At 53.1% G+C, this 26,120-nt stretch overlaps 1 protein-coding gene across 4 annotated transcripts; it reads right to left on the bottom strand.

Moving 5' to 3' along the window:
- Positions 1–2,478: 2,478 nt before the first annotated feature.
- Positions 2,479–25,295, bottom strand: KANK4 (KN motif and ankyrin repeat domains 4). 4 transcript variants are annotated; one of them, XM_041421789.1, is made up of 10 exons: positions 25,233–25,295; positions 14,207–14,285; positions 11,295–13,055; positions 10,243–10,354; positions 8,749–8,979; positions 8,132–8,219; positions 7,546–7,765; positions 6,095–6,237; positions 4,407–4,607; positions 2,479–3,836 (listed from the first exon to the last, which is right to left on the bottom strand). In XM_041421789.1, the coding sequence occupies exons 2-10, from the start codon at positions 14,220–14,222 to the stop codon at positions 3,747–3,749; spliced, it is 2,862 nt and encodes a 953-aa protein (XP_041277723.1). In that variant the 5' UTR covers positions 14,223–14,285; positions 25,233–25,295; the 3' UTR covers positions 2,479–3,746. The 4 variants fall into 4 exon arrangements, with proteins under 4 accessions (XP_041277723.1, XP_041277725.1, XP_041277722.1 ...); XM_041421791.1 differs by having other exon boundaries at positions 11,295–13,052; XM_041421788.1 differs by lacking the exon at positions 25,233–25,295 and adding an exon at positions 17,181–17,313.
- Between the last annotated feature and the right edge of the window lie 825 nt (positions 25,296–26,120).

Raw genomic sequence — 26,120 nt, 5'->3', positions numbered from 1 at the left:
CTTTATTCCCTCTTTATTTAGGATCACAGAATCCCAGAATGGCTCGGGTTGGGACTGACCTTAAAGCTCATCCCATTCCACCCCAGACAGGGACACCTTCCACCACCCCAGGTTGCTCCAAGCCTGATCCAGCCTAAGGGATTCCTGAGCAGTTAAAGAGCTCATGAGAAATGTTATGTTTTCCAGGGCAGATATTTCCACATACGGGTTTACAGTCCCCTTTTGAGAAGGATGAGAAAATCAGGGTAAAGATTCCTGGTTCTGGGTCTGCAAGGTAGGCACAGGAGCAGGGCTGGCTGCTGGCACATCCTCATGGACCCACTCCAGAGCCCAGGCAGGGAAAGCTGCCCAGGCCCCAGCACGGCTCTGAGCGTTGTGCTCTGGATGCTTTTTCTGCTGAAATGGCACTAGATGGAGCAGTTGACAAAATCTTGCATTTCTGCAGCCTCCTTGCAGGGCTGGAGGCCCAGCCAGAGGAGCTGCCCCCAGGGATGTCTGAGCATCTTCTCAGCCCAGCCCAGCAAAGACAAACTCCCAAACTGTGAGCTGGCTCTCTCCCTGTGGCCGGGGGTGCTGCAAAGAGGACACACCTGGGCACAGGGACAGGAGGCTTCTAGGAAAGGAAATCACGGCCTGTCTCGCTCCTGCTGATAAATGCATTCCATCCTGGCAAAACCAGGGCAAGTTGGCCCTTCCACACCGAGCTGTGGGGACAGGACAGGGCCCAGCTTGGCCCCACAGACCCCAGAGCAGAGCAGCAGTCAATAAACTGCCCCTGCAGAAAGAAATCTGCCTCTGCTGCTGAGAGTTTTGTTTCTTCTAAGAACATTAAATTCTGCTGAGAGCTGCTGCACTGGCACTGCCCATGCTGCTCATGGGGCAGGTTCTGGCTGATAACCATCTCAAGAGGAGATGTTTCTCTTTGGATGGATCCTGGAATGATTTGGGCTGGAAGGGACCTTAAAGGATCATCCAGTTCCATCCCCCTGCCATGGCAGGGACACTTTCCACTGTCCCAGGTTGTTCCAGCCTGGCCTGGGACACTTCCAGGGGGAGCCACAGCTGCTCTGGGCACCCTGTGCCAGGGCCTGCCCACCCTCACAGAGAATTTATCCCTGATCTCTGATCTATCCCTGCCCTCTGGCAGTGGGAAGCCATTCCCTGTGTCCTGTCCCTTGTCCCCAGTCCCTCTCCAGCTCTCCTGGAGCCCCTTTAGGCACTGGAAGGAGCTCTGAGGTCTCTGAATCCTTCTCTTCTCCATGCTCAGCCCTCTCACCCTGTCAAGGCTGAGCAAAGTGGTTCTGCCTGAGCTCTGAGGTGCTCCAGATGAGACCCTCAGAGTCCCCTCTCCTCTCCTTGCAGCAAAAGAAAGGGACACACTGGAAATGCCCATAAGGAGAGTGGAAAAGTCGTGTTCAGCCGAGCTCCTCATCATTCTTTCCCCTCAGAGCTGGTGGGCTGCTGGATGCTGAGCCTGTGAAGATCATTAGATTAATTCCTTTCCTTGCTGTGACTTAATTGTCTCCATTTGTCCTGCGCAGTGCTCGCACTGGGGGTGTGTTTCTCCTTGCCTATATTTAGTTTGATCTCTACAGTGGTATTGGAATATATAAATTAAGGCTGGCTCTGGCTCTTTGTGGCACTGAGATCCCACAGATGGTTTTCTGTGCAGTCTGGTGCTTTGACAGCAGGCATTTTGGGCTCTGGGAGATGCCCATCAATCAATCAATCCATGATCCCTCAGGGTCCACATGGGCAGAGGAGCTGCTCCAGGGGCTCATCCTGGGGGAGCTGCTCCTCCCTGGGGAGATGATTTGAAGGGCAGAGAGGAATTATGAGGCACAGGAATGAAAACCAACATCCTGGGGATGCAGTAAGCAGCCTGGGCTGCAGGGATGGGAACAGGAGGGAAAGGGGCATTGGAGGGGGCAGGGGGAGGCAGCAAACTGTGGTGCCTCCCTGCAGAGCTGCAGCACACCCCAAAAAGAACTTCCCTGGCCCCAAATCGAGGAGGAGGCAGGCACTTCCCAAAGCCACCCTGATGATTAGCAGAAAATCTCTCACATTTATTCTGCTGAAGCTGGAACTTCCACCTTCCTCAGGGAAGCAGCAGGAAAATTCCTCTCTGTAAGTGTGGATCCAGAGCTGTCAGGGAAAAAAGCTCAGTGAAAACTGTCAAAAAATTGTGTTATGGCTCTTTGTGTTTGCAGCTGGGCCTGGCAGAGATGCCAGTGCTGGCTTTTGTACACAAACTGGGGGAATTCCTGCAAAAAATATCCTACCTTGTCATATCCATGCAGGGAGCCCTCTGGGGATGTGGGGGGTGTCACTGATCTGAAGAAAAACCTCAAAAATGGCTGGTTTGGTGCTGTGCAGGTGTGGGAAGTCACCCCAGAAAAGCCACAGCCATGGGGACAGGAACACACACAGGGAAAGGTTTAATTCATTTTATTTGTACATAAAGGAGGCATTTGGGGTTATAGATTAAAAAAAAACAAAAGGCAGAAAGGAGTTTGAGATAGTGAATGCTCTGGACTGAAAATGTGAAGAAAGGAAAGAAAATTGAGCAGATGGCAGATTTCCATGGAAAACAGAGGTCAGGGCTGTTCTCCCCTCCCTGCAAGGATGGGGGCACAAGGCAGCTCAAGAGACATTTTGTCAGGATGTGAACTGACTGAACAACAACCAGAGTGGTCCAGAATTTACTTCTGCTTTTAAAAAAAAAAAAAAAAAAAAAAAAAAATTAGCTAATCAGGGAGATCTGGGTGTGCTCCACCAAAGCCAAGGGAGAGCACCCAGTGGGTCCTGATGCAGCAGAACAAGGATGCTTGGAAAAGTGGGGCCTCTGTCAGCAGAGGGATTTAAGAAAAAACCCAGATTTGAGGTGATGCTGGACCCTGTGGGTGCTCCATGGTGGGGGAGACCCAGTTCCAGCTCCTAAATCATGGCTTGGCTCTACAGGAGGAGTTTGGGAATATTAAAATTGAGCAGAGGCAAAGCAAGGAGCAAACACTGCTCCTCCAAAAGGCATTTGCAAGCAAAGCCACTCCACGGAGCTCTTGGACATCACCACACCCTGGGATGGGAATCTGCTGGGATCTCCCAGTGCTTGGAATGCCCTGCCCCACCCCACCACGATGCAGAGCCTGTCAATGGGCTGCACTTCCCCGTTAGCTCAAACTTAATTAGGGAAAAATAACAGCCATATGGTAATTCCAAGCCCAGGCAAAACAATGTCTGCGTGTTTGGGTCTGGCACACTCAAATATTTTCCTAGAGCATTAATTTTTAATTCTTACATCAGACCCGCATAAGCAAACATAAATAGGATTTTATGCTTTCCATAATCCATCCAGCTTGTGTTTGTTGTTACATACACTGAGCAATCGCTGCCTGCCACTACTTACAGAAGAGCTGATAATAAATATTAGGACACAAACTTACAAGTTAAATGAGATACAGTTAAGCAGTCGATTAAAAGGACACCCATAACCTCAGGTTACAAAAGACTAAGTATTGCTGCTCTAATGTGCTTCTCTCAGTTATTTCGGGTGCTCACCTGCCAAATCCACCCCAGGAGGAGCGGAGGGGAGAGTCTGGAGTTGTTTGTGGCACAGATCAGGGCTGGGAGTGGGACGAGTGAGGACAATTAGGCGCAGGGAGGCTCCTGCCCTGTGAGCCCGCTGCAGGGCCCTGCCCCAGCGGCGCTGCCAGGCAGGAATGTTGGCTCCAGCTGCCCGGGGCAGCTCACACCGGGAGGGACGGGCTGAGCTCGATGTGGGCTCGCAGGAGCGCCGCGATGTCCCCGTGGGCCAGCGACAGCGCCGAGTTGCCGCCCTGCAGGACACAGAGGTGTCAGAGTGAATCCCTGCCCCGTCCCCAAAGCTTCCCTCCCTCCCTCCATTCCTCCCTGCCTTACAGTGAGTCACCATCCCAAACCCCATCTGGGCCTCAACCACGCCAAACTCGGCCCAGCTGTGCCTCTGCCCGGCCCCGGTGCCCTCCTGCACGTCTCAGATAAAATTATAGTTTAATTAGAAAATAGTCCTGTAATTCCAAACGCAGCGCTGTGGCCCCACAGGAGGAATTTCCACCCGCTCCCATCCCCATGGAGAGGCTCCATTCTCAGGAGTTAATTGCTGCTAATTTCTTAGAGCTGAAACTCTGCTAACTCCACGTGCCCAGGATTTCACCCGGGATTTTTTAGGATGACACCAACGCTCCTGCCCGGCCTATGGCTGTCACAGCCACCCCATCCAGCACCAAGCCCAGGGGGTTCGGTTCAGAAAACGGACTGAAACCAGCACTTCTTCCCTCGAAGGCCAGCCCCGGGGGATGCTGCCGGGCACACGGGATCCCGGCGGAGCGTGCCGCTGCCCCAGCAGCTCAGCGGTGCTGCGAGCCCACCTTGTCCGTCAGTGTCACCAGGCAGCCGGGCTGCGCCAGCAGCAGCCGGACGATGTCGGCGTTGCCCTGGCGACAGGCCACCATCAGCGCCGTGCTGCCCTCCTCGTCCTGCAGGTTGACGTCGGCCTGGCAGGCCAGCAGGGCCCGCACCATGTCGTCCCTGTCGTGGCTCACCCCCAGCATCAGCGCGGTCTGGCCGCCCTGCAGGGGCACAGCTCGGGCTGAGCATCCCCTGCCCAGCGCCGCCCCCTGCCCTGCCCGCCCGCACTGCCGGGGGGAGGTGTAATAATAGTAATAATAGTAATAGTAATAGTAATAATAATAATAATAATAATAATAATAATAATAATAATAATAATAATAATAATGAAGAAGTAGTACCAGTAGTAGTGGTAGTATTGTTATTATAACTATAATTATAATTATATTAGATATAATAGATTAGATATAATATATTATATATATTATATATAATACATATTATATATTCTATATGCATTATATATAATATATAAAATATATTTTATATATAATACATATTATATATAATATATAATATATATAATATAATATATTATATTATATATAATGTTATATACTATACTATACTATATATATTATATATAATATATATTATATATAATATATATTATATATAATAATATATACTATATTATATAGCATATATTATATATCATATGTTATATGTTATATACTATATATGTTATATGTTATATATTAATGATCTGATAATATTTTCAGTAATATAATAATAGTATAATATAAAATAATTATTATTTTTATATAATGGTGTGTATATAATAATTATTATTTTATATAATGGTGTGTATATAGTAATATATAATATTATTGTATATATAATAGTATAATATTGTTATATAATCATATAATTATAATAATACTTGTATAATGTGTAATTACCGTTATTAATATACTATTATTATTATTATTACTACATTCATAGAATAATTGAATCATTTAGATTGGCAAAGCTAAGACCACCAATTCCAACCATTAACCCAGCACTGCCAAGCCCACCACTAACCCACATCCCATAACCACAAATCACAACATTGCCTATTATTATTGCATGGTTCATACATGATAATAAATCACATCAATACTGCATCCTGTTGCATGTTATTATCAAATCACCCTGGGGCTCCTCAGCAGTGTTGTGAGAGGCACCTGTTCACTTGTGGAAGGTCCTTGCACCAGCATGGCCAAACTGCCCAGCTGCCCCCAAATGTGGGTTCCCCAAATCCTCCTGGGCAGTTTATTCACATCTGGACTAACTTTCACAGCAGTCTGGGAGCAGAGATGGGTGAGGGCACTGTCATCCCCAAACCAAAATGTGTGACTCTGATGAAGCCCACCAGCAAACCTGGGGCTCCCACGCCCTGGGGTTCACCCCTCGCTGCTCCTCCCTGGCAGCACTTCTGATTTTTACCTCAGAAAAACCTGTTTGCAAAATTTCCAGCCTTTTTTTAGTTTCTCCATTTGCCCCAGCTGTCACACCCCTTCCCAGGGAGCTGCTGGCTGGCCACACTGCAACTCAGCTGAGGTTTCTTTGGGAACGTTTGGGAAGCAGCAGCTCCAACCCCGTACCTGCTGCCACAGAAGACAAAGAACCCAAATTGCTGCCCCAGCTGACTCCTGTCACACACCTGGGCAGCTCTCAGGTTGACATCCCCCTCCTTCAGCAGCCTCATCACCACCTCCATGTCCTGGCGGGTTTCGGGGGCCGCCAGCGGCGTCAGCATCACGGCCGTGTAGCCAGCACGGTTCTGCAGGTCCAGGCAGCACTTGCCTGCAGGGGATGGATCCAGCCCGTGGTGGATCACCCAGAGGGAACAGAAAGGAAAGAGGGAGTCATACAACGTGTGGCATCTTATATTTCCAGGAAAAGGAGTGATTCCGTAATGATACAGGACGGGGATTTATCTGTTTTGAATATCCGGGCTCACAGCATTAAACGGCCCCTGGTGCTACAGTTAATTACAACTGTTGAGGTCAACTCAATTAACTCTGAAGACCACAACACATAGAAATTAAAGGGGGATAATTAATGCCTCAAGCACATGCTGGTTGGAGCTGTGGGCTGTTTGCTTTGGCTCCCGTGGCAAGGGAGCAGCAGAGAGACGCCCATCACCCAACGGGTTTGGAAAACATCCTGGCCCCGTTTCACTCATTTTTCACTTCAAAGAGCCCATTTCCAGCTCCTCCACGAGGAATGAGCCGTGTCTGAGGGTGAGGGCTCGGGTCCAGCCTCGCCCTGAGGAAGCAGCTGCCTCAAACCCTTCCCTCCCCGCGCCTCTGCGGCAACAATCGGGTTATAGATGTGTATGATAATCTGCCATTTCCCAAACATTTCATGGATTGTCCAGCCCATGAGAAAAGGCCAAAGTGCCTCTGTTCTCTCGGAGCACGAGCACATTTTTGCCCTGTACAAGCTCAGCTGAGATTTTTGTTCTTTCATTGCAACACAAGCTGAAAGTTCAATAGTTTAACATGGGAGTTTTTCTGCAGTGCTGGGCGTTTCTTACGCTCTCAGGGATCTGATCCTCCTGCCCCAAGCCATGATGTGGCTTTGGCTGCTGCAAGAAGCTGGGGAGCCACCCCATGGGGCCATGAGGGACATCCCTTTGGATCCAGCAACCCTGAGCCGTCCCAAAGTCAGGCTGCAAAGGCCCCAAGATGTGTGAGGGCACTAATGAGCCTTCATGTCCCTGAGGAGCCCCAGCTGGGACCCCCAACTACATCCATGGGCCCAGAGCCGAGCTATGGGGGAGGATGTTGGTCTTGAGGTCAGCCAGGTCTCCTGGATGGACCTCAGCCCTATCCTGGTACTTTGGATGGATCTTGGAGCCCAGTTTTCCTCCTGGATGGACCTTGCCTCCATGTGTGTCTCCTGGACGGGGCCCTTGCAGGTAGGTGGCTGTTGGCCCTCAGCCCCACCTCCTTTAGCTCCTGGGAGGACCCTGCACCTCCTTCAGGGTTTGCCATGTCCCCCCATTCCCTGTGCAGCCACCCCTCATGGGACCACAACCCCATGGCAAGAGCCACTGCCACCCCCTGCCCAGCAGGAGCCCTGGCTGAGCAGAGTGGCCTTTCCTACCCGTGTCCAGCAGGAGCTTTGCAACCTGGAAGTTGGAGTGGGACACGCTGTAGTGGAGAGCTGTGTTGCCATTCCTGTCAGGCAGGTTCACCACGGTCTCCAGGAGCTGGGGCTGGATGTCCCCCAGCGCCTCCAGGTACGCTGCCACCACCTCCGGCCTGGAAGCCTTGTGGCTGGACACCTGGAACCACTCCTGGGAGACGGAGCCGAGGACGTGCTGCTGCAAACACCAACGGGTCACTGTCACTGTCCCTGCAGAGGAGTGGCTGCCCCAGCTCCTGGCCCCACCCAGCCAGCACTCAGCTTGTGGGTTTGTGATTGCTGCTACAGCTTGAGGGGGAAAGGAATTTCCTGTGGCAACTTGGATAAGTAACCAGACAAAGCCTTCATCTTCCTTTCCCCCACCTCCCACCCCCTTCCTTTCTTTTTGGCTGTTGTAAAACTGACTCAGATGTCACCTCACCCCCCCCCTCCTCACAAAGCTGTCCAGAGCACAGCCTGCAATGTGCCACAGGGATAATCTCATCCATTAAAGTGAACAGAGAGCATGAACCGTGTCTGAAACGGGACTGGGAAATATCTGTACCAGATGCTTGTTGCTTCTGCTCCTGATTTCTGGGAGGTGTTCACTGAGGAGCTGGCAGGCAGCAAGGAAATCTTCAGAGGGTTTGCATCTAAAGGGAAAAGACTTTTGTAAATCCACCACGGACTTGCAGGAGATACTGAACCAAGAAGGAGAACACAGTCAGATTAGGTTGGAATATGTTCAACACATTTAAGTGTTTAAATTATTGGACACAAGTTGTCCCATTGACTTGACACAAATTTTAGGTACAAAGCTAAGCACTTAAGCAGAGTTTTAAGCCCAGAGTCACAGATTTATGTGGTAAATTTCATCTATTACAAAAATCCTTAAGGTGGGGGAAAAAAAAACATCTTATTCCTGAACCTGCAAAAACTTTACCAAAAAACTTTCCATGAGAGGGGAGAAATGAGCTAACTCACCAGACATGACTCAGTGTAGGGCTTGAATCAATCCCCATTAGATTCTGTAGTAACTCAGAAAATATGTAGCTCTTTAAAGCCTTTTCCCTTTCCTGCAGAGGTCACCACTGCTGTTCCACCAGAAGAAGCCCCGAGCCAGCCCTGCAGTGCCACATCCTGTGGCCACCACGGCTCGGCCACCACCCGTGTCCTGGTTACCTGTGAGCCTGGTGCTGAGAGCAGGGTGCTGCTCCTGCTGATGCCTCCTGCTCCTCATCATCATCATCATCATCATCCTCACGCTTCTCCCCTGAGGAAGCCCCTCTGCTTTCCCTTCCAGCCTGCTCGGGCTCCGTGTCCCCGGCTCTGCCCTCGGCCTCGGTCTCGGTGTCGCCGTCCGACGCGCTGTCCTCACAGCTGGTGTCTTCTTCACTTGACGTTGTCTCGTAGCTATTTGAGGACACCAGAGGTTACTCCCTCCTTCCCCAGGCGCAGCCACGGGGCCTGACCAAGGCTCATTGCCCCCAATGGGCCTTGGGTGAAGCCCAGAGTGACAAGCAGCAAGTTAAAAGGTCTGAGCCACAGCCGAAGTCGGGGTTAGTCTTTGTTTGGCTCCTTAAGCAGCAGGAGTGTGACAGAAGCAGTTAATGAGCAGCAGGCAAGGTTACTTCAGGGTTTGGAGGGATGTCCATCACACACAGCCTGGGCAGGAGCTGCCTCCCTGCTGGGAGCTGCTGGCACTGTGGCAGGGTGACAGCAGCACGGCCCCCGTGGCAAGGAGGGACTGGTGGCATCGGCAGCCTCGAGGAGCACGAGACAAAAGCTGTGTCTGCACGGCTTTTGGGCTGAAGTCTTTTGGGCTGAATCCACCATTCCAGCAGCCCTGATGGAGATCTCTCCTCTGGTTGTCTAAAAGCCTTAATATTAATAATGTCTTCCACAAAACAGAACGTTCGCTCTGATGGACCCCAGAACTTTCCTCAAAGTAACCAAGACTCCTCCAGTCCCTACAAGTTGTACCCATTTGGCAGAACCCAGCAAGTGGGAAGTCAGGGGAGCAGGATGTGAGCAGAAAGCAGCAGCCAGGCTGGCACACACAGCTGTCTGCCCAGCCCAGGGACAGCGACACGTGTCCTGCACTCTTCATGCCAGCACGCGTTCACCTCAGCAGGAGGTGCTGCCTCTGCCTAGCTCACAGGCTGAGGAGTATTGGATACTGGACACACCTGGAATGGGGAGCACAACCCAAAGTCTCCTTCACGCCAAGGTAATTCCTCATTTACCAAAAAGTCTTTTTCCAGGCCCTGAACCAAGTGCTGCTGGCTTTGCTGGAGCGTGGGGGCAGGTTAGTGGCAGAGTGCTCACCCAGGCAGTGCTGGCCTCCTCCAAAACCCACCAAGGTCAGTGGGAATCTCCCCAGGGAATCTTCCCATGGGATATCCCCAGCTGGGTTTTGGATGAAGCCCCAGGAGAAGGGTGTGCAGGGTGTCAGTCCCCAGCGTGTCCCCGCTGCTCTGAGCACACCACGGCCCTTCCTTAACGGGGTTACTCACGGGTTATCAGTGCTGGGTTAAAGAAGGGAGAAAAGAGGCTCTACTTCAACTGGCCTTTTAATCAGGAGGGGAAAAGAGGGGGAGAAAGAATGACTTCTCCAGCCATACAGAGGACATTCCACGTTAAAAGGCAGTTTTTGTCTTCTGAATGGATGCTTACCCACCATTTACCCCAACAAACTGGAGATTCTTTTTGGTCCCATTGCCTCCTGCATGGAAACCATAACCTTTCTTTTTCATGATGGATTTAAGACTTGTGGTTGGAGAGTTTTCTACCAAAATACAAAATAATAGATTAATTAAGCAGATGTGCCATAATTAGCAATAATTATTCCCAACCTCTACCTCTAGCAATCATAATTGTAAGCATCTTATTTCATCTTATGAGAGTCTTTTGATGTCTTGCAAAATTACAGATGCAGCTGGCCACAACCTGAACCTGCCCTGCCACCTTTAATAAGGTCTCAAACATCTCCAGGTGACTGGGAATATAAAGGAAGTGACTGGGAATTATGTATTTGTCCTATGAATATAAGTAGATTTTACTTTTGTAATACTGTTTTGGTTTTTGGGGCTTTTTTCCCCACTAGCAATGTATTGGAAAATTCCTACATAAATCTGCTATAATACTACATGGATGAGTTTTTCCATTGGACTTTGAATAGTGTATATATATTAAGGAATAAGTCACTTATCTATTTGCAAGTCCCCTCCCTCCCCCAGAGAACAGGCATTGGATTCCCATCTTCATATAAGCTAAAATTATTTTAGATGAAGGTCTGTGAGTGGGGACAGGTCTTTTCCCAGCCTGGTTGCTCAGTTAGTTTGACTGGTTCGGGTTCTGGAGAACTCCAAACTTGATTTACCCCAGATGAGCACCAGCCTCATATTCTTGCAAACTGAGATGTCCAATCCAAATAAAAAGAATGTTTATTTGATGCAACAGCCACCAGTGTGGCAGCTTTTGGAAGCTGATCCTGCATATAAATGAGCCACTGCTTTATGAGCTCCTACATCATTTTGTTTGCTTTTTCCCACGTCAGATCCATAACTTGTGCCGTGCAGACATTTGCCTTTCTCATCATGCTTTGTCGAGACCATTCCTGATCTGACTGACAACAACTGTTCCACCACATCCCCCCTGCTCCACGCTGGAATAAATGGCAAAAGATTTGGCCCGGACACATCGAAGCCTATGCCAATATTATTTACCCAACTGTTGATAGTGCGTGTTGGAGTTCTCCTTATCCACGGGCCCTTGCGAGGAGTAGGCAGAGAGCAGGGAGTTTAGGGAATTAACTAACTGGTTCTGGATGGAGCTGAGCTTGGAGGCCGGCTGCTTGATAGCGCTGGCCAGCTCGGGGTACCCGTGCTCCAAGCACAGCCACTGCTCCTGCAGGAGCTCCTGGATCTTTTTTACATATTGGCCAATGGGGTCAACAGCCGGCAGGTCCTCGTGGCCAGGGGCACCTTCCTCTTGCAGCCCTTCCCGAGGGTTATCTTCTCCAAAGCCCGCCTTGCTCTGGGCTGCGTTTGGGCCGAGGGAGTCCTGGTGGTTCTGGTTGTCGTCGCCGGGGTGCTCGTGGATCTGCAGCCGGGTGAAGCCCGGAGCAGCAGGCCCAGCCTCCATGCTGGCCTCACCAGAACGTCCCCGTGCTCGAGCAGCTGCCGGCCCCGGCTCCCTGCACGCCCCCACGGCCTGCGCGCTGCTGTTCTCTTCCCGGTGGGAGCCGCAGCCGATGGATCTGGTGGACAGTGGGATGTTGACGTTGATGCCTTTGTCCTGGGCCTGCCTGAGCGCTGTCACCTGGGAGAGCTCGGTGTTCACCGCAGCGTCCAGGCGCTGCAAGGCCCCGCTGCCCCGCCGCCTCCGCAGCTCAGCCTCTCTGGACTTCTCCTGCCACAGCTGCTCTTCCAGCTGAGCTCTGGAGCTGGCCAGCAGCTTAATGCTTTTCTCCTTCTCCTGGATCTCATGATCCTGCTGCTCCAGCACTGCCCTGACCTGCTCGAGCTCCTCTTTCTTCTTGGCCAGCTGCTCCTCCAGGTCAGCGACCTGCTGCTTCAGCGCCGTGACCCCGCCGGGCTCTCCGTGGTCAGGAGCCTGGGGAACACCGCTCTCCTCGTCCCCTCCAGCGCGGACGTTCCTCTCCTCACCTTCCTTCACCACCTTCAGATCCACCTCACTCACACTTAGCCCCCTTTCCGCAGGGTTCCCGTTCTCCTCTGCCAGCCGGAGGGCAGCCGGCGCCGCTGCCTCACCCCTGGCCACGTCGGAGCCATCGGCGGCATCGCCCTCCTCACCGCGGCTCTCCATCACCACCTGCAGCTGCTGGCTCTGCCAGGGGGCCTGCAGGGCCACAGCCCCGCGGGGCTCCATCTCCCGCGTCGGGGTTAGGCCGCTGCTGTCCGAGCCGGGAAGGGAGGCGCTTTCGGAGCCGTGGCCGTGCTGCGGAGGGCTCCGGAGGGGCGGGGGTCCCGCCGGGGGGCTGTGGCCGGGGGGCATCGCCTCGGGCATGCTGGAGGCCCGCAGCAGCTGCGGCCGCGCCCTCAGCGCGTCCTGCGGCCGGCCCAGCTCCGCCTGCCGCCGCGTCTCCGCCAGCAGCGCCTTCCTCCGGTAGCTCGGCTCCTCGGGAGCTGCCTCGGCCGGCAGCAGGGCCCGGGGGGGCTCTTCCCCCAGGGACGCCTTTCGCTGCGGGAAGGAGCAGGTGGAGGTCCAGCTCTTGCTGGGAGCGGCGCTGGAGCAGCCGCGGGAGCCGCTCTCGGGCAGGCTGAAGTTTCGGGGCAGGGTGCTGAATTTGGGCTGCTTGGCTCTGCGGTGGATGTGGACCCTCCTGATGGTGTTGCCTTTCTCGATGTCGTCCACGTACTTCAGGAAGTCCAGGTCCAAGTGGAAGCCGTAGGGTGTCTCCAGGGAGTAGGGGAGGCTGCGGGGCTGCTCCCTGTCCCCGTCGGGTTTGGGTGGCTGGCCATCTGCTGGAACACCCCCCAAAAAAAAGAAGAAATGATCGAATTTTGGAAAGAAAAAATTGTTTAGAGCAGGGGGGAGATGTTTTTTCTCTTTTCATCTCAGTTTTGGGCAGGCAGGGGCTGCAGCTCATTATCGTGGTGAAGCTGTGCAGACACACAGTGACACGCACCAAGCTCTGATCTGGTGCATCAGGTAATTGTTGCACTGTGGAAGCCAAAAATTTCCTGAAATCATGGCTCTAATTGGCAATTAAGCAAACAGCAGGTTTTGCAGGCAGAGCTACGTGTCTGTGTAGGTACAGAGAGCTGCCTGGTGGATAATAAATCCAGCTCAATAACAGAATGTGGGATCAGTCTGTGACAATGACATTCTTCAAGGCTTTTGGTTTGGTTTGAACTTTTCAGTGGCATAAGCAGTGCACACCGAGCAGGAAAATCATTGCCTCGCTTCACCTGCAACCACCAGGTCACAAATTATTCCTTGAAAATGACAGATCTGGGCAGAGGCTGCTGCTCAGAGCCGCAGCCATGCAGAACACACATCCCAAGGTGACCGGCTCAGCTCCCAGCACAGCTCCTAATCGAGGCAAATCACCACTAAATGGGTGTCACTGTGTTTGCCCACCCAGCCAGCACAGGCAAACAACAGCTCTCCGCCAGTCTCCCACTTTAACACAGCCTGCAAGCATTCACAGCCCCCAGATTTCCACCTTGAGGGGTAACAGTTAAATTTCTGCACTTTCCTTTCTGCAGGAAGTCCCTGGAACCACAGTGGTTTGGGCTGCTCTGCACCTCTGAGCAAAGGAGTTGCTGAGGTGCTGCCTGGGTGGCAAGCAGCACGTGGAAGTCAGAGGAAGGACAGAGGGAAGACACCACTGGGGTCATCCCAGGGCACAGGAGCACAGCTGGAGGGTGGGAGCAGGGATCTGTCACAGAGCATGGGAGGACAAATATGTGCTGATCTAGAGCTGGGACCTGCTTTGCTGTGGTTTTTAAGAAATCAGCATGATAATGAACGATGGATTATTCACCTCTTGGCCCCACATCTACAGAACAGGTTATTTACAGCATTTCTGGTAAGGAAATTACTCCAGGGCTTGGTTGGGGTTTTTTTTCAAGGAATAAATGAACAAAAAAACATTCTGTAGGCTCCATACCTTCTGTCTTCTCCATGGTGGGGTCTAACTGGGCTGTCACTTAAGCATCTTCTGACAAGGGCTGAGGAGTCGCTTCACCCTTGAAAAAAGAAATGGATACTTCTAATTTCATAAAATAACACACTCAGCCATGTGAACTTCTCTCTTCATCTCTCCTTAAAACCTTACAAGCCTTCAAAGGCCACCCCTCTCCCACTTCCCATCTTCTGCAGCCCAGTGGTGTCCAAGGGCTTTGAAGCTGCTAAAACCAATAGCTCCTTTTCCAGAGGCAACAACTTGTGCTTGACAGACACATCCCAGGGAGCTGGTCCTTGTCAAACACCCCCTGCACCACAGAGGGTTTGACTGCCAGCGAGGACAGACAGACATTTGGGATGACTTGGGATCGATGGCACAGGGACTCTCCACTGACTCCTGTGAGCTGAGATATCCAACATGATAAAAGCTCCCTGACAACAGGGATATAAACTACACACAGAAATGACTGGTTTGCCTTTTTTTTAAAACCCATAACAAGCAAAGATTCAAAATTTATGTTGACTCTCATTCTAAAGACAGCCATTACTTCAGAGCACGTCCCTACTGTTAAAAAGAACCTTCACCAAATTGCACTGAACCACAGACAAATTGCTTTTGGCTCGGGGAACAACTTCAGGTGGAGATCTACCACAGCCAAAACTGAGATCTTCACATCATTTCTGGGCTGTGTTGCCAGAAATGGTAACACATTTCCAGCTCCTTCCCGTCACGTGAGCACGGACGAGACCCTCCTGGAGCATGAGAAATGAAGGCTGGGAACGACCAAGAAAGGTCCTGGGTGAAACTTCTCAGCTCCTGATCCTTCAGGAAGGCAGAGGGAGGAGCAGGGAAGGGAGGTTGGAGCAGTTGGACATCACAGTAGGAGGCTCCCTGGCTTGTGTGAGAAGGACAACAACGCTCCAAGTGAGAAGGTCTGGTTTTGATTTCTGCTGCAGAGGATGACGTGGGAGTTTCCTGAACAGTAGGTTGTTTGTTTATGACTCTCCTTACAGTATCTAGTTTGGTTCCTGGCCAGAGGCGGCCCCACAGCTGCTTGGAAGTCCATCCCTGCTCCTCCAGTGCATCCCTGAGCTATGCAACATTCTCAGGGCAGGACCAAGCGGAGCAAAGCCTGTGCTGAGCCAGCCCCAGCTCACACCCATCTCATGGACCAAAACACCAGAATCTGAACTCATTTTCTGCGTGCAGAAAATTTTGCTTTGCCTCAGCGAGGGCTTTAGCTCCTGACCACAGTTCCAGAGCTCCCCAGGAAGGGGCTCCAGCTGACCTTTACCAAAGACCAGCTAAAAAATGGAGTCAAATCCTGCTGTATTGTTACCAGAAGACATTGCCACATCCCTGGAAGCATCCAAGGCCAGCTTGGACAGGGCTCTGAGCAGCCTGGGATGCTGGAAGGTGTCCCTGCCCATGGAAGGAGATGATCTTCAAGGACCCTTCCAACACAAGCCATTCTATGATTCTATGACAAATACTTTGAAAGATCAAAACCTTTTATAGAAACAATCACTTGTCAATCACGTGGGCATATTTATGGTCAATGCAGAGCTTTGATGGGAAGTCAGGAAGGTCCCAGCCCAAGGAGAACATCAGAGCTCTCCAAAGCTCCAGCAGGGTCGCGTTGATGCCCACCCAGCACCCTGTGAGCTCCTGGAAAGCTCCTCAAGTGCTCTCCAATCAACCACATTCCTTCTACACAGGACAACTCCTTCTGTCTCCTCCTGCCAGTGAACAGCACGTGCCAAAACAAACACCAACCTCTTTCTCAAATGTTGTTTCTTTCCCTTAATTTTCCAACTGCAGCCAGTTCCAGCCTGACCAGCTACACTCCACTCTTCTAGGTCATTTATTCAGAAGTTGGGGGGGGAAACCAGTGAAGAGGATGGTTTTTAATATCTAGATAATTACATTTGGATCATTTATGAGCTGGCCGGGTCCCAACTCTGCAGCCCAAACTGATACTACGACTACTCTCCTTTGACCAATCTACTTCAAAATCGCCTCGTAAAAGGATGCTGAATGTTCCCAATCAGCTTGCTGATGTTCTCCTGTCCCCTCCGGGGCAGCTCAGGCATGGAGAAGATGGTTTAGAGTCAAAAATGTGCCTCTTTGGACCCTACAGCTGCTCTCCCATGCCTGTCCCTGAGAAAAATGAGATTAAAATATGAAGTCATCTGCCAGAAGTAGCAGACCCCCACACCCAGAGTCCATAATTTGAGGCAGGGTAACAGTTTTAGGTGCCTCTGCATCCTGCTAAAACCTGTTAGCCTGACCCTCTGCCTGGTTCTATACTTGCTGAGTTTTCTCTATTAAATGAAATTGAAGAGCATTTATTTTTCTCCCCATGCATCGCTGATTCTTACCTTTGCTGCACAGGGAGGATTAATCCAGATTGGAATTAGAAAGTTTTTCTCAAGGCAGGAATAAATACATAAAGAAGTGGAAACGGAGAAGCCAAATATGTGAGAAGGCAACAGAGTGAAGTGGTTTTATTCCCGGGGGCAGCCTATTTGCAGGGACAATGTACTGTCTTTTTAACCAGCCTGGACTAAAGCACTGGCTCTTTACACTCACATTTAACCCCTCTTTCACTCCATCTTGCCAGGCAATGTGAGCAGCTCCCCCATCCACCCCAGCCAGCAGAAGGGAGAGCACCATGACACCCCCAAACATTTAAATAACAAATTAACTCAACCACGTACCACAAATACCCACAAAATCCATTCTCCCAGAGCGTCTTGCTAGTAATTTTAACTGGGAAACAGTTAACCCTGAGCCTATAAATAACACGATAACCCACCAGCATTTAGCACAGTCTTGTTAGCTGTAACACAGCATGATCTGAGCTCTGCCTGTCTGCCCTCCTGCACTGCAGCAGCGGCTCCAGCACTTCGTGATGAAAGGAAAAACTGGTTAGCAAAGCATTTTGTCAGGTTACCTGCTCACGCTGGCACCCACAAACCCCCCGGGCAGCAGCAGCAGCTCTTGCCTCCCTCCAAAGCATCTTCTCCCAGGGAAGGGCTCGGAGCAGCGACCGCGGCGTGGCTGGAGCCCAGCCTGCTCCAGCAGTCACAAACTTGGTCAGCTGAGCTGTGACCTTGCTCAGAAAGCAAATACAAGTTTAAACCAAGAAGCACAAAAGAGGGATTGATTTTCCAACAGAGCAGCCCACGGCTCTCGGATGACCTTTGCGAGGACAGTTCAATCCCGGTGCATAAAACGAGTTACTTTTCCACGGAATAGTTCTTTTTCCCAGAAAACACAGAGCACCAAGCGCTGCCCGGGCTGTCGAGGGGGGTGCTGCCTTATCAGGGCTGATAATTGAAGAGAGAGTCAATAATTAACGGCGGCGTTGCTGCTGTACCTGATGCTGCAGCTGCAGCCCTCCGCATGCTGCACCTCCGGGCTGGAGCATTAGCAATTCCACCAGCGCTCTCCCGAGGAAACGCAGCCGGCTGCCGCGGCTCGGGAAGCTGCGGAAGGGCTCAGTGTCCCCAAATCCTCCGGCAGAGCCGCGTTCCCACGTGTGGAGCAGGCACAGCCCCTTGTCCCGTGCCCATCCATCCGCAGCCCGCCGGGGATGCCGGACGGGACGGGCGGCACGGGCAGGGAATGTCCCGGTGTCCCGGGATTCCCGGGGACAGTGGCACTCTCCGTAACAAATCTCCAGCCCTCGGCTCTGGGGTTATCCATCCGAACTTCCAGCTGGCAGCGGGCGAGGCAGGGGTCAGCTGGCAGAGCAGACACTGGAACAGGCTGCCCGGAGAAGCTGGGGCTGCCCCTGGACCCCTGGAAGTGTCCCAGGCCAGGTTGGATGGGGCTTGGAGCAACCTGGGACAGTGGGAAGTGTCCCTGCCCATGGCAGGGGTGGAACTGAAGGAACTTGAAGGTTCCTCCCAACCCAAACCAGTCTGGGATTCTGTGATTTTGGGCAGGGCGGCTCAGAGATGGGCAGAGTGCCGGTCCCAAACCCGTCCTGAACTCCTGCATTGGCATTCCCCTCGGGCATCCTGGATTGCTGCCCCTCCAGGCTGGCAGCAGGGACAAATCCCTCTCTCTCTCTGCACTGAACTTGCAACAGCCTCACGCTTGCAAAAGGCGTTCAGGGCTGCAAAACTCTTCCAGGGCTGGGAAAGAAAATCCTGGGAAGCGAAGGCATCCCCTGGGAGCTGGGGGCTCTGCTGGGGGCTCTCACCAGGCAGTGCCAGCACCTTTCCCATGGCCCAAGGAGCAGCACGACCCGAGTCTCATGCTAGGGAGGAAAAGCACATCTTGCCTCTGTGTGAGAGCAGAGCTGCTGGCGCTGCTCCAGCTCCCCGCAACCCCCAAACGGGACTTTAACACACGAGCTTTGAAGAAAAGCAGACAAGCTCTGCCTTCGCAGGAAGCAGAGTATCTGGACGCACAGAGAACCAGCAGCGTTTGTCCCTCTGCCAGCGGCACGGATGGGTTAAACTTCCTACCCGAGGAATGAAAAATCATCTCAACGCCGCCTTTCCCAAAGGCTGCCTTTCCCAAAGGCCCTTTCCCACGCGGCTCCATCCCACACCACGCTCGGCGGCCGTGGCTTTCTGCTTTCACAAGCAACTGCTGAGCCTGAGGTTCAAAACCAACTCCAGAGCACGCTGGCTCGCTTTCTGCTGAATTCCTGTGCTTTAGCTACGCTCGTGTGTCTTTTCTGAGCACACTCTGCTGCTTGTGTTCTCCAGGCAAAGCAGCACCACGGGGAAAATACACGTATTTCTATACATGTATTTCTATACGTGTATGTATTTCTGATTTTTAAGTCGTTCTGAAAGAATTGTTCGGTTTTCCCACTGGACAGACCTAGCAGGAAGCTTTAATTTGGAGCATTTCCTCACTGCAATTACCCACATACGACCTACAGTTGTTCCCACATTTAATCCCTCTGGAACTGAAGAAGTCTGTGACCCCTTAAATAAGCTTTTAATCGGGAGCTACGAAGGGAAGGAGTCAAAGCACGCAAATTAATTAATTAATTATGGGCTGGCGCTTGATGGATTTACATCCAGCCTCTGATAGCTTTGCCCCAAGGGGGGTGTGCAGGGTGGGAAGTGGGGAAGGGGCTCACTAAGACTGTCTCCAAGCAGGAGAGCTGAGGTCATGGCCTGGAACTGCTGCTGCTCCGCATCAGGCACCGCAGCTGCCGGGGGGTTTGCTCTGCTGAGAGGAACCAGAGGGCTCTGAAGTGGCTCAGGAGCCATCCCTTCCACCCCCGCTGCCTCCCTGGCCTGCCTCCTTGGGTGCTGGCAGGGCTGCTGCCCTCCCCTCCCCACAGAGAATCCCTGTGGGATGGCAGCTTTGGGCTTCACCTCCCCACCACGGGTCCGTTCAGGTGGGAAGAGACAACTGAGATCATCCAGGGCCACCTCCCTGCTCCAGCAGGGTCATCCCAGAGCATCCTACTCAGGAATATGTCCAGACAGGTCTGGAATATCCCCAGTGAGGGAGACTCCACAGCCTCTCTGGACAATCTGCCCAGGGCTCAGTCACTGCCCAGGGAAGAAGTTCTGCCCCACGTCCAGGTGGAAATTCCCAGGCATCATTTTCTGTCCATTCCTCCTGTGCCATTGCTGGGCACCACTGAGCACGGCCTGGTCCATCCTTGTCCATCTGACAACTCCCTCTGGATACCCATGGATGGGGTCCCTTCTCAGTCATCTCTTCTTGGACTGAGCAGGCCCAACTCTCTGAGCCTCCAGGCCCTTCCTCATCTCCACAGCCTCCACTCCAGGAGCTCCATGTCCCTCTCATCCCGAGGAGCCCAGAGCTGGACACAGCACTCCAGATGTGCCTCACAGGGTCGAGCAGAGAGGCAGGATCACCTCAGGGTGACCCACAGACAGAGCTGGCCCTCGGCACCCAAAGGGTTACACCCAAACCTGCTCCATCCAGGCGGTCTGGATTGCACAACAAGCCGGCTGCAAATGGACATACCAGGAATAAAAATGGCCTCTTGGGGAATATTTGTTGTAGGGATTTTTTAATTCTGTTTTCACTGCAAAGGAAGAAAAATAACCCACTTCCAGTCTGCTGGGGACATGCACACGGGTGGGATCTCTGCTATGATCCTCTGCCCGCTGGCACGGCCGCGGGAAGGAGTTTCCCTCCAGGAGGAAAAAAAAAAGAGGTTTGAAAACTTTGTGGGATTAAACGAATACCTAGCTAAATAAAAGCAGTTTAAAGTCCTGGTTTGCACTGCAAGGAGTTGTCATGAGGTTTTCCAAGGTGAGAGCAAACAGGGTTGCTGCTGGATGAGGTCTGAATCCTGGGAGCCACCAGCCACCTTCCCACGTGTGTCTGGAATCACAAAGTCACCACTGCCAGTGGTCCTGTGACCCAGAGCATCCCTTGGAACGGCAGCTTGAGGGGGCAGAAGGCAGCTGAGCAGACCCAGAATTAAAGGGGGAGACCAGACAATGCCTGAGCCACTGCTAAAAAGCCAACAGCACCCAGGAGGGAACGTTCCCAAGCTGGATCCATCCCAGCCTGCAGCCACACCACACGTGCTGGGCAGGCTTCCCTCTGCGCTGAGGCAGAGCAGGACTGGATTTAGGATGCAAAACCTGTCACTTATGGGAAGAGCCTTCATCCTGAGACCAGTGGATGGTTTCAGCACATGGCTGATGACAACAGCACCTTACTGCACCCCAGGAGGAACCTCCCTTGGCTGCTGCCTGCCCGGGGCATCTCCAGAGCAGAGCTGGGAGCTGGAAGCAATTTGGGAATGCTGGAGAGGGACGAGCTCTCTCTGCAACCCATCAGCTCGTGGCTGATGATGGAGAGGTCCAGGCTGGCCTCCCACCCTCTCTGCACAAAAAGCAGCAGAGGAGGAGCGGCTGGGGCTGGAGCTGGGGGCTGTGCACATGGAAAACATCCTGGAGGCGTCTGGGGCCTCCCCGGGGTTTGAACCAGAGGCTTCCCAAGGAAGCTGAATAATGATCCCGGCACCGCTCCATAAAGGAGAGGATCTCTTTCAGCAACCCCCGGGTGTGCAACCCTGGGTACTTAAACAGCCATCTCAGGCCCCTTTCCCTTCCCAGTGTCTGTAATAAAGCTGTGTGGATTCTGATTTTATTAAAGCTGCTCGTTGCTGTCTAATAAATGTTATGAGCTTCCTGCCAGCATTTCCATTAGAGACGGGTCAGACCTGGAGGTATCAGATATCCAAACTCTCTCCCTCTTTTCTGGCTTACCAGGAGGGGAAAATGATCACATTCACCCCCTCCTCTGATAACCTCTTTTCTGACTGACCTTCACCTCATTCCAGCCACAGACTCACAAAAGCCTTGGTCGATTCTTGTGATTTTATCCCGTGCCTTGAAAACTGTGGTGTTTTCCCTAAAGTCTTCTCTCCCAGAGCCAGGTGAGCACAAAAAAGCACCCAAAGCCCTGAAACAAAAGTGCTCCACAGTCAGAAGGCAGACAAAAATCTGGGGTGCCTCGTTTCTAATGTTTACTCTCTTTGCCTCAATCCCACAAGTTTTGAGGGAAAACAATGAGGTCCTGCTATGGCTTTTGGTCTCTTCCAAGCTGCTGGTTTCTTCCTCCCTGACCTTGGACAAGTCAAGCTTTGCTGCCACTGATACTGAATAACTCCCACGTGGTCAAAGTGGGAAATTTTCGGTGCTTTTAGGAAAACCCTACTGTCTGCATTTCTCTGCTCCTCCCTGGGCAGCCACCGCAATCCCCCACGGAGACACGGAGCCATTTCCCATCGATTTCTGACCCCAGCCAACGAGACTCGCATTGATCACACTCCTGACAAGTTCAAAAACCTCTTCACACAGGAACATTTCTTTTTCAGGACACCTGAAACCACTCTCCTCATTGACTGGGGCTGCAGAGAGGGAGGATGTGCCGCCTTCCTCCTCTGCTGGTGATTTCTGTGTGGATAACGGGAGCTGGGAGCCCTGGAGCAGCACTTCCCACCTCTCACCCATTTAGGAAATGGGGATTTTCCTCCAGGTTTTTGACCAAGCCTCAGCCCTTCACCACATATTGCTGGTGCAGTTTCTGCTTTCTCACTTACACCACATTCAACCCTGATGGGCAGGAAGGAACCAGCTGCAAAGATGAATTTGGGATATTCTCACTTTGAAGATGGAGACCTCTGTGTCTGGGTAGGTTTTTCACCATATTTCACATTTCTGACGCCATCAAATTGTCCATTTGGGTGGACATTTGGTATTTTCTTAATAATGACACCACCTTCTTTTTCATGTGGTGTTTAAACCCTGGGATGGGCAGGACTCGAGGCTTCCCAAAACATGAATTCCCCTGAGGTTTAAAAGAAGCAAGAGCTCCCTGCAGCCAGTTCCTCCCCACTGCTCCCCCCTGGCATTGTCACTGTGAGGATTTCTGCGCCGAGCCATGGGCTCCTTCACACCCCTGGAGTTGGGCTCAGGGTTTTATTGACCAAAATCTGCATCCCACTGCTCTGGAGCCAGGCAGAGTCACAGAACCCCTGTCAAGTGGGCCACAAAAAAGGAAAATACAGTAACTTTCCATACTGACTTTTTTTCCCTCATCAATGGGGCCACGCTCATGTGGCTGCTCCCAAAACTTCCTTAAAAAGACCCAAGATTTGATGAGTTAGGCTGCAACGCACAGCGATGAAAATGCGACTTTTAAAATATTTGGCAGCTGTAAAACCACCAAGGGAGGGACCTGAATTGGCACCGAGCTGGTGAATGAGCCTGTGTTCATCCAGCAGCCAGGTCCCAGGATCTCAACACCGCTCCTGATTCAAGGAATGCTTTGAGAGCAAACCTCTCCCTCCCAAAAGGTTCCCATGCCAGAGGCTCTCTGATGGGAAGCAATGTCATATTCCTGCCTGATGGCAAAGAAATATGTGGGAATGGGACAGACCCAGCACTGCATGGGGGATGATACCTGGAAGGCAAAGCCTGCCTCACAACAGGACTTTCTGGAGAGGAGCAGGATGTGACCAGGGTTTTCCTGCTCCCAGGAAACTGCACCAGGAGTCTGACAGAGCCCACAGCAGCAACAGGCTCCCTGACACCTAATGGATTCATTAAAACAACTCCAGGGCTGTTTTAATGAATCCATTCACTGATCCCTCCTCAACCACAGATTCCCCAGCCAGGTCCCTGCTCATCAGGTTGTCATTTCAGCAGATATATTTATATTTTAAATATTACAACCAAAGCGACAAATAACATGAGGTTACAGATTTCCCCTCCTCCTTTGCCATCTCAAGTATCATTCAAGAGATCAGCTTTTCCCATTTAGCCCATCCAAAATCAAACACAAACCACCTGGAAGACTGCAAAACACGTCCAAAGGCAAATGCTGATTTTTTTTCACATTGCTGTGGTTGCTACCCTTGCCCTACATGAGCAATGTTTTTGGGTGTTCACCAATTTCATTTGGGCAACACAGCTGAAATATTTAATATCTGGGGTGGCTCTGGACAAGGGAAGCCCTTCCTGGTGTCACATCCCAGAGCTGTCAGGAAAATGAGATATCCCTGAAGAGCCCAGACCCACTTCCACCCCTGCACGGCGAACATCACACCCAGAGCATCCCGACCGCCGCTTCCTCCATCCTGAACTCAGGTGAACTTCCAGCTGACATTATCCAACCCTCGTTCTGCCTGCTCATGGACCACCCAGCCTCCTCTCCAGCGAGCTCAGTGATGCGCAGAGCTCAGCCCCTGCAGCAGCTGGGCGCTCCCTGCTCCTGGTTTCTCCCGGAGCCCATCCCGAGCTCCCAGGCCGGCTGGAATCAGCATCTGCCCACTGGGAGCTGAGGAAAGCCGCTCGGGCAGAGCTGGGCTGCTCGGAAACGCGATGCTGCCCGTCCCTCCGCTCCTCCGGGACACAGGGAACCCGAGCACGGCCCGGCCAGAGCAGGAATGGGTCACGGTGCCAGGAGCTGCTCCGTCCCGGCGGCTGGAACGCCGGCAAGGAAACGGGGAGAGGCTGCGGGCAGCGGGGGGAGACCGCGCTCAGCCGGGGGCTGGGCTGGGGCTTGGCTGAGCCCAGGCTAGGCAGGGTTTTATGGATCGGCTTTGAGGCTAAACACAGCTCTGGGGACTTCCACTGCAATGCCCAGGGCCTGGGGGCCCTTCCCAGCCCTCACACGGTGACCTCTGGGGGTCCCAGCAGGGCTCGGAGCTTTCCTGCCCTCTCCCAGCTGCCCAGCCACGCTCAGTGCCCCCATCCCGGAGCCAGGCGTGCTCTGGAAACATTCCCGACCCGAGTGAGCCACGGCTGATGCTGCCCCCGGGCAGCCTCGCCAGGGGCCAAGAGCCCTGAGCACCCCCGGAGCATCCTTGGAGCACCCCCCGAGCACCCCCGGAGCATCCCTGGAGCAGACCCAGGAGCACCCTCGGAGCTCCCTTGGAGCAGACCCAGGAGCACTCCTGGACCGGACCCAGGAGCACCCTTGGAGCAGACCCAGGAGCACCCTTGGAGCAGACCCAGGAGCACCCCCTTGGAGCACCCTCCAAAGCGCTCCCACACACTCCTTGAGCACCCTGGAGCATCCCTGAGCACTTCCAAAACATCCCTCTGAACATCCTCCAGCGCACCCTCCGAGGCACTCCCAGCGCACCCCGAGCATCCCCCAGCGCTCCCCCCGATACCCCCGGGCACCGACCCCGACCCACAGCGGCCCGGGCACCGACCCCGACCCAAAGCACTTGGAGCACCCTCCAAAGCGCTCCCACACACTCCTTGAGCACCCTGGAGCATCCCTGAGCACTTCCAAAACATCCCTCTGAACATCCTCCAGCGCACCCTCCGAGGCACTCCCAGCGCACCCCGAGCATCCCCCAGCGCTCCCCCCGATACCCCCGGGCACCGACCCCGACCCACAGCACCCCGGGCACCGACCCCGACCCACAGCGGCCCGGGCACCGACCCCGACCCACAGCACCCCGGGCACCGACCCCGACCCACAGCGGCCCGGGCGCGGAGCTGCCCGCCCGGCGCGGCCGTACCTGCGGGCAGAGCCAGCGCGGCGCTCCCGCTCTCCGCTCCGTGAGGGAGCCGGGGCGGGCCCGGGGCGGGGCGGGACCCGGTGCCCTCCCCCGGGCAGCGGGGCCGGCCCGAAGGGGCTGCGGGCGGGACAGCGGCAGCCGGGGGGAGCGGCGGCTGTGGGAGGCCGGAGCGCTGCTGGTTGGGATGGGTTTTTTAAAGTTTCCCTCGTGCCCGCTGCGTTCGGTTGAACGCTTTATTTATACTTTTGCAGCTCATCCTGTTTGCACAGATGCGGTTCAAGAGCGCTGGGAAGGAAGGGAAATCTGCGGGGATGGGCTCGGGATGCAGAAGTTGAAATGTTTTTGCACCAGCTGTTCTCTGGCTCGGCTCTTCAGCCCCGCCCGGTTCACTTCGGGCCCTTGTTCCTCAATGCAATCACATGGAAAGTGCAAAGAAAAGGAAATTTGGGGTTTAGGCTTTGAGCTTCCCCATGTGCCCAATCCCATGTGCTCGTCCAGCTGCGCCAAGTGAGGACAGGCAGAAATCAGTTAAGCGATGCCAAATAATTCCTTCAGCACTAGGTAAAGCTTTTGATTTTCCTTGTCTTTGAGACACAGGGGCAAATCCCAGCCCTGCTCCAGCTGTTCCAGAGCGTGGGAGAGCAGCAGCTCCAGGGATGCTGGGGCAGCACATGGTCTCCATCTGGGCCAGGAACTCAGCATCCAGTGGGGATGGATGTGGCCCACTGGGATCCCCCCTTCCCTCGAGTGGAACCCAAAGACCTTTAAACTCTGACTGGGAACGTCACAGGGGCAGATCTGAGGGCTGGGCTCTGGCTGCTGCCCAACCACCCAGCAATTCCAGAGTCCTCCTGGCAGTGCCCAGGCTCCTGGTAAACAGGGAGGAAT

The sequence above is a fragment of the Onychostruthus taczanowskii genome, unplaced genomic scaffold, assembly GCF_017590055.1.
Source record: "Onychostruthus taczanowskii isolate IOZ18803 unplaced genomic scaffold, ASM1759005v1 scaffold7, whole genome shotgun sequence".
NCBI classification, from domain to species: domain Eukaryota; kingdom Metazoa; phylum Chordata; class Aves; order Passeriformes; family Passeridae; genus Onychostruthus; species Onychostruthus taczanowskii.
Note: the sequence above shows the minus strand (reverse complement) of the source record. Positions and strands in the feature narration are given on the sequence as shown.

What these genes read in the sequence shown, in the direction of transcription:
- KANK4 (XM_041421789.1), bottom strand. An exon ending in GCAGAAGCAACAAGCATCTG is followed by an intron (nt 7,766 to 8,131) that starts GTACAGATATTT and finishes TGGTGTTTGCAG; the next exon opens with CAGCACGTCCTCGGCTCCGT. An exon ending in TCAACCTGAGAGCTGCCCAG is followed by an intron (nt 4,608 to 6,094) that starts GTGTGTGACAGG and finishes GTGCCCCTGCAG; the next exon opens with GGCGGCCAGACCGCGCTGAT.